The sequence below is a fragment of the Larimichthys crocea genome, unplaced genomic scaffold (genome assembly GCF_000972845.2).
Source record: "Larimichthys crocea isolate SSNF unplaced genomic scaffold, L_crocea_2.0 scaffold54436, whole genome shotgun sequence".
Taxonomy (NCBI): domain Eukaryota; kingdom Metazoa; phylum Chordata; class Actinopteri; family Sciaenidae; genus Larimichthys; species Larimichthys crocea.
In genome coordinates, this window is record NW_020857110.1 from 1 (window position 1) to 7,153 (window position 7,153).

The 7,153-nt window shown below is 50.7% G+C and overlaps 1 protein-coding gene across 1 annotated transcript; it reads left to right on the forward strand.

Moving 5' to 3' along the window:
- Positions 1-2,381: 2,381 nt before the first annotated feature.
- LOC113745242 (DNA-directed RNA polymerase II subunit RPB1-like) lies at positions 2,382-3,499 on the forward strand (the record flags this gene model as incomplete). Its single annotated transcript, XM_027276762.1, has 4 exons — positions 2,382-2,489; positions 2,588-2,870; positions 2,920-3,108; positions 3,213-3,499. Coding segments are annotated over 4 exons (867 nt in total), but the record flags the coding sequence as incomplete, so codon positions are not given.
- Positions 3,500-7,153: the final 3,654 nt, after the last annotated feature.

The following is a 7,153-nucleotide window of genomic DNA, read 5'->3' on the forward strand; positions in this document are numbered from 1 at the left end:
CTCGGTTCAAGTGAGGAAAAACGTGCCCACAAAACCCTTCTGGAGGAGGGAAAGGTGGAAGAAACTTCAGGAAGAGCCACAGAGGAGGGATCCCTCTCAAAGGACTGAAGATGTGCAATAGATGTCATGTGTACAGGACAAATCAACAAACACGTTGTACAATAATAAATGACTACAGTAGCAGTGGAACCTGAGATGGAGACAGATGCGCATCAGCAAATTAACTATAAACTGTAATGAGATGACAGCAATATATGTAGTGGACATTGTGCAGGACCACAGCAGCAGCCACGAGAACCTGCTGGACGAGAGATCGCAGAAACTCCGGGGAAGAAGTTTCGTTAGTAATGGTCAATGGTGTCAAATGCGGCACTAAGATCTAACAGGACAAGTACAGAGATGAGTCCTTTGTCTGTGCCATTAGGAGGCTAATTTGACTTGTGGTCTCTGTGCTATATGGACTCTAAATCCTGACTGAAAATCCTCAAATAGACTATTGTTATGGAGAAAGTCACACAGCTGATTGGCTACAGCTTTCTCAAGTATCTTAGAGAGAAAGGGAAGGTTTGATATCGGTCTGTAATTGGCTAAAACCTCTGATCTAGAGTGGGGTTTTTTTTAAGAGAGTGTTATTACAGCTACTTTAAAAGGACTGTGCGTACATATCCTGATAATAAAGACAGATTAATCGATCCAATAAAGAAGGGCTAACTAGAGGTAAAACATCCTTGAGCAGCCTGGTTGGGATGGGGTCTAAGAGGCAGGTTGAACGGCTTAGATGAAGAAATTATTAACGTTATTTGAAGGGTCGATGGGAGAAAAAGAGTCTGAAATACATATCAGGTTTTACAGATGTTTCCAACGTGCTGTATCAAAATGCAGATCAGTGCCTGTTGAGGCCAAGAGGTGAGATTTGTCTCTAATAGTTATAATTAACAATCAATTTTAACAATCGAATCGCATGAAGTCATGACTAGTTGACCTAAAAGAAATAGATGGTTCTAGTAGCTGGGGGGTCTCGCTTTAGCCTGGCTACATGCGGAAGAGAAACTGGGGTTGTTTCTCATTCCGCCTCTATTAATGAAGAGTAATAGGCTACATTACGGAGAGCCTTCCTGTAATGTTTAAGAATTATCTTGCCAGAATAAACGAGAGTCTTCCAGTTAGTGGCACGGCATTTGCGTTCAGATTACGTGCCCTTGCTTTAGTTACGAGTCTGCTGGCTATACTGGTGCTACCTCCTTGTGTTTTAATTTATCTTCTTTTTTCAGATGGTGCAATAGGGTCAAGAGATTGTCCGTAATGAGACCTGTATACTATCTAACAAGAATGATCTATATTTAGTGAGCGGCTAAAGGAAGCAGAAAGTCATCTCTGCTGCATTGAGAGAATGGGATTAATTCATGCTGAGGATCACTTCCTTAATTATGTTGGCTACAGCACTATCTAGAATAAAACATCTGACTGTAGGATTTCTGCCACAAAGCTTATAGTCGCCAGTAATAAATGACTCAAAGTTTTAAAAAAAAAGGTCAGACAGAAGAGGATTCAGTGGAAGACTATTAATTAATCCTTTTAATGCCAGTGAGAAGCAAGATCAAAGATGTGTGTTCAGACAATGAGTCGTTTATTTACACTCCTGACAGAAGCGCGATTGAATCTAATAAAGAGAATAAACGCAGTACTAAGACTATCATTGTGGGTTGTCCACATAATATTAAAATCACCTACATAATTACTTTATCTGTTTTAAAAGGATCAAGCTGATGCAAATTCAGAGTAAGGGCCATGTTTACTGAATCAAACTATCAGGTTCCTGTCCTGGAGTTGAAATAACACGTAAAATGATACCAAGAAACTTTGTACTCTTTCCCAATTCCAAATGCCAGTTTAATTAAAAAACAAAACCTTTTTTGTAGTTCTTATAATTCAGCAGCCGCCCTCTCCTGCCTGATATTAACTACAACCCGACCGCCAACTACGCAAACCTGTGTCCATTTAATCAGCAAGGAAAAAGAGACCGCTTAAAAGAGCTCCACTAGCTCAGTCATGTATTGGTTTCAGCCTAGTCAGTTGTGTGGTTTGGTAGGAGTGATTGAAGGTGACTGTGTGCTGCTTCATGGCCTACAACTGTGGCGGAGCCATGAGGTTTCTTCTTAAGGTAGTTTAGAGTAGTTTTTTTTTTTTTTAAATAGTTTGTTCAAGATCATTATTGAAGATATATAATGGTGGAACTCTTGTACAGATGGTTGCTGTTGTCCTTGCTAGCCTTTAGGAAGACATCAAGCAAATGGTGAGTTTAATATATTAAGAGATGCTTAATTGGTAAGCAATGACTAAAATATTTACTCCACAGCTCAAAGTACTGGATCTGCTGACAGTATGGAGGACAGGATGGTGCCAGTTGTCAGGCAAACCGACCGGATTCAAGTGGCTTAAATCCTGGATACGACTCTTCATGGAGTGCTTCAGGCTCACTTGCAAATGCGGCAAGTAGACACAACTCCTAGTTATTAACCTGAAATTGAAATACCAAAACCCATCTTAGTCTGTTGGGATTGAATTAATGGCTCAACTATCTTTACAGGTATCACAGTCTAGCAGTGGGCCTCTGGTTCCTAGCTACCAGCCCCAGCAGAAGCAGCCGCAGGTTCCTGGCTACCGGCCCCAGCAGACTTTCTACAACTTCAAGATGCCCCAGATGCCACGCTATCTGCCCAAGCAGCCACCAGTTCTGAAAAAACTTTTCAGACAACGGGTGCCTAGCTACCCTCAGCGGCCTAGCTATCCCTCCAAGCAGCCCCAGGTGCCCAGTTACCCATCCAAGTGGCCTCAACCTCAGCAGCCCCAGGTTCCCAGCTATCCATCCAACATCCCAAGCAGCCTCAACCAGCAGCCCCAGTGCCTAGCTATCCCTACAGCAGCCTCAACCTCAGCAGCCCCAGGTGCCTAGCTATCCTCAAGCACCTCAACCTCAGCACCCCAGGCGCCCGACTACCCACCTCAGCAGCCTCAACCTCAGTGGGCCCAGCTACCCACCTCAGCAGCCCCAGGTGCCAGCTTCATCAAGCCAGCCCCAGGTGCCCAGCTACCACCTCAGCAGCCCAGGTGCCCAGCTACCCACCTCAGACAGCCTCAACCTCAGTGCCCAGCTACCACCCACGCAGCCCAGTTCCTAGCTTATCCATCCAAGCAGGCCTGAACCTCAGCAGCCCCAGGTGCCCAGCACCCACCTCAGCAGCCTCAACCTCAGTGGCCTAGCTACCACCTCAGCACGCCCCAGGTGCCTAGCTATCCAATCCAACAGCCCCAGGTGCCCAGCTACCCCCACCTCAGCAGCCTCAACCTCAGTGCCCACTACCCACCTTCAGCAGCCCTCAGGTTGCCTAGGCTATCATCCAAGCAGCCAACCTCAGCAGCCCCAGGTGCCCAGCTACCACCTCAAGCAGCCTTCAAACCCAGTGGCCTAGCTACCCACCTTAGCAGCCCCCGGTCCTAGCTATCCATCCAGCAGCCCCAACTCTAGCAGCCCCAGGTGGCCTAGCTATCCATCCAGCAGCCACCAACCTCAGAGCCCCAGGTGCCTAGCTATACATCCAGCAGCCCCAACTCAGCAGCCCCAGGCCTAGCTGACCATCCAAGCGCCCCAAACCTCAGCAGCCCCATGGCCCTAAGCTATCCATCCAAGCAGCCAAAACTCAGCAGCCCCAGGTGCCTAGCTATCCATCCAAGCAGCCCCAACCTCAGCAGCCCCAGGTGCCTAGCTATCCATCCAAGCAGCCCAACTCAGCAGCCCCAGGTGCCATAGCTATCCATCCAGCAGCCCAACCATCAGCAGCCCATGTGCCTAGCTATCCATCCAAGCCACCCAACCTCAGCAGCCCCAGGTGCCTAGCTATCCATTCCAAGCAAGCCCAACCGCAGCAGCCCAGGTGCCTAGCTACTCCATCCAGCAGCCCAACCTCAGCAGCCAAGGTGCCTAGCTATCCATCCAAGCAGCCCAACCTCAGCAGCCCCAGTGCCTAGCATACCATCCAAGCAGCCCCACCTCAGCAAGCCCCAGGCGCCAGCTCCATCCAAGCAGCCTCACCTCAGCAGCCCAGCGCCCAGCTATCCATCCAAGCATAGCCTCAACCTCAGCAGCCCCAGGCACCCAGCTACAACCACCTCAGCAGCCTCAACCAGTGTCCAGCTTACGCTGCCTCAGCTTCCCACGTGAGCCCCTCCATGCCCAAGCTACCCAACCTCAAGCAGCCCCAGGGCCTCAAGCTACCACCAAGTCGAGCCCAACCTCAGCAGCCTACAGGTGCCCGCTAGCCCCAACCTACAGCCCCAGGTGCCTTACGTATCATCCAATCACCTCAACAGCAGCCCCAGGTACCATGCTACCACCACACCTCAACATAGCGCCCACAGGTGCCAGCTATCCATCCAAGCAGAGCCTCAACCTCAGCAGCCCCCAGGTGCTGCTATCCATCCAAGCACCTCAACCTCAGCAACCCCAGGGCCTAGCTAGCCATCCACAGCCTCAACCTTCACGCCCAAACCTCAGTGGCCCCTACCCACGCGTGGGCACCCCAGTGGGCCGAAGCTACCCACGCTCACAGCCCCAGGTGCCCAGCTACCACCATCAGGCGGCCCAGGTCCTAGCTATCCACCAAGCAGCCGCACCTCAGCAGCCCCCAGGCAGGCAAGCTACCCACCATCAGCGGCCCTGTGCCTAGCTACTACAATCCAAGCAGCCTCCAACCTCAGCAGACCCAGGTGGCCGAGCTACCCGACCGTCAGCGGCCCCAGGGGCGAGCGATCCATCCGCACTCAACGCAGCAGCCCCAGGGCAAGCGACCCAACGCAGCGGCCCAGGGGCCGAGCGTGCCAGCCAAGCAGCCCGAAACCTCCAGCAGCCCCAGGTGCCTAGCTAGCCATCCAAGCAGCCTCAATCCTCAGCAGCCCCAGTGCCAACTACCCACCTCAGGGCCCAGGTGACTATGACTATACATCCAAGCTCCGCAACCCTCAGCAAGCCCAGGTCCGAGCGGCCTCCAAGCGGCCTAACCTCAGCAGCCCAGGGGCATAGCTATCCATCCAAGCACCTTCAACCGCAAGCAGCACCCAGGTGCCTAGGCTATCCACCAAGCAGCCTCAACCGCAGCGCCACAGTGCCTAGCGATCCATCCAAGCAGCCGCCAACCTCAGCGCCCCAGGGGCCGACTATCCAGCCAAGCAAGCTCACCTCAGAACCCCAGGTTGCCTAAGCTATCCATCCAATCAGCCTCAACAGCAGCAGCCTCAACGCAGTGTGCCCCAGCTAACCCACACAAGCAAGCTCAACCTCAGCGCCGCCAGTTGCCTAGCTAATCGCATCCACGCAGCCTCAACCTCAGCAGCCCAGGTAGCCACAGCTACCACCTAGATGCCCAAGGGACCGAGCTATCCATCCAAGCAGCACCCACCTCAGCAGCCCCCAGCACCCAGCTATATCCCACCCTCGTCAGCCCCAGGTGCCTAGCTAGTCCCCCAAGCCACCCAACCACTCGCTAAGCCCCAGGTGCCTATATCCACCTCAGCACCCCAGCGCACCCAGCTACCCAACTCCGCAGCCTAACCTTCAGTGGCCCAGCTACCCCTCCTAAGGCAGCCCCGGTGCCCGAGTTAGCCATCCAAGCAGCCCACAGACCTCGCAGCACCAGGTGCCTGGCTGCCCACCATTCAGCACGCACCTGAGTGCCCAGGTACCCATCCAAGCAACATCAACCTAGCAGCCCAATGCACCCAGCTACCCACCGCAGGCAGCCTCACTTTCAGTGGGCCCACACCCACCTCAGACAACCCCAGATGTAGTGATCTACTGGAGGCCAATCAATTTAACACACGGCTGTTTATGGTAACTTTGAATATGACAGGTTACTTTGAAACCAAGGAGTGTTTTCAACGGACGGTTCATTTAATCTTAGTAGGCACTTGCTAACTGAGGACATGCAACTGGAAGCATTGTCCTTGAACTTGAAAAATAAACTTCTATTCTTAGAAGTCTGGTCTCTAGTTTTCTAAACGGCATCCAGTAGTCAGGTCGAACTGTGTCATGCAAAAGGTAGCACACTGACGTTATATCTGTAACTCTTCTGGGCCATTGTTTATTAGCACCAGGTTGCCCCCTGGTAGGTCTGCTAGGGTGTAAGAAAATTGCATATGCACACGTGAAGTATTTTCTGTAAAACTCATTTCGGTAAGCGGGAACGATGCCCTCTGAAACGTAAGTTCACAGTCACTACAAGGATGCATGTGTTCCGTTGGGCCAAAAGGAAGGCTTTATTATTACAACACAACATTCTCTAGGTCTGTGCTTCAAGGTAACAATTTAAACCAAGATGGTACTTTCGGTGGGTTTAGATAGCCACTCACGTATTCACTCGATGCTTTGTATAGACCTCGAAGTATTATTGGCCTCAGGGCCTTTACAAGATGTACGCAAGTGACCCCTCGGTTTCAAGTGAGGAAAAACTTGCCACAAACTATTTGGGAGGAAAGGTGGAAGAACTTCAGGAGAGCCATAGAGGAAGGAATACCTCTCGAGAACATATCAGGTTACAGAACAAAGCAACACAAACTTGGTCCAACCTGATAAAATGAATTAAGTAGCTTGTGGAACCTTTCTTCCAAGAGGCCATAAAGAGCTGAATATGTTAGAAATCTGGCCGCACTTTGGACACCCTGCTTTACGCTGTCAGCATTACCTGTCTCCGGGTCCCGTAGAGGGCGCACGACTGAAAGAACCACGAGCAGTTTATAACAGGGGCTGGAAAAAAAATTTGATTGGCACTCCCAAATCCTCCAATAAATTTGCACATGGATCCATACGTGTCGGCTATCACTCATTACATTTAGGCCTTTCTTTGGGGGCGGGGACTATTGATAGCCACTTGGTCTTTGAGGGAGTAAAGCTGCCTAAGAGAAACAGTTTGACGTTACATACTGTAGTTTAAATATTTCAATCAAAAACCAATGAACCAGACCCCTTTTGATATATAACACGCGTTGGTTGTGTGATCCGCGTGATTAAACTACTACCAAGTCACATTCTCATCCCCAGGTAGACTTAATTCCGCGCTGCTTGGTCTTTTCTTGTGTGCTAACATGGCTAACCGCGCTGCGG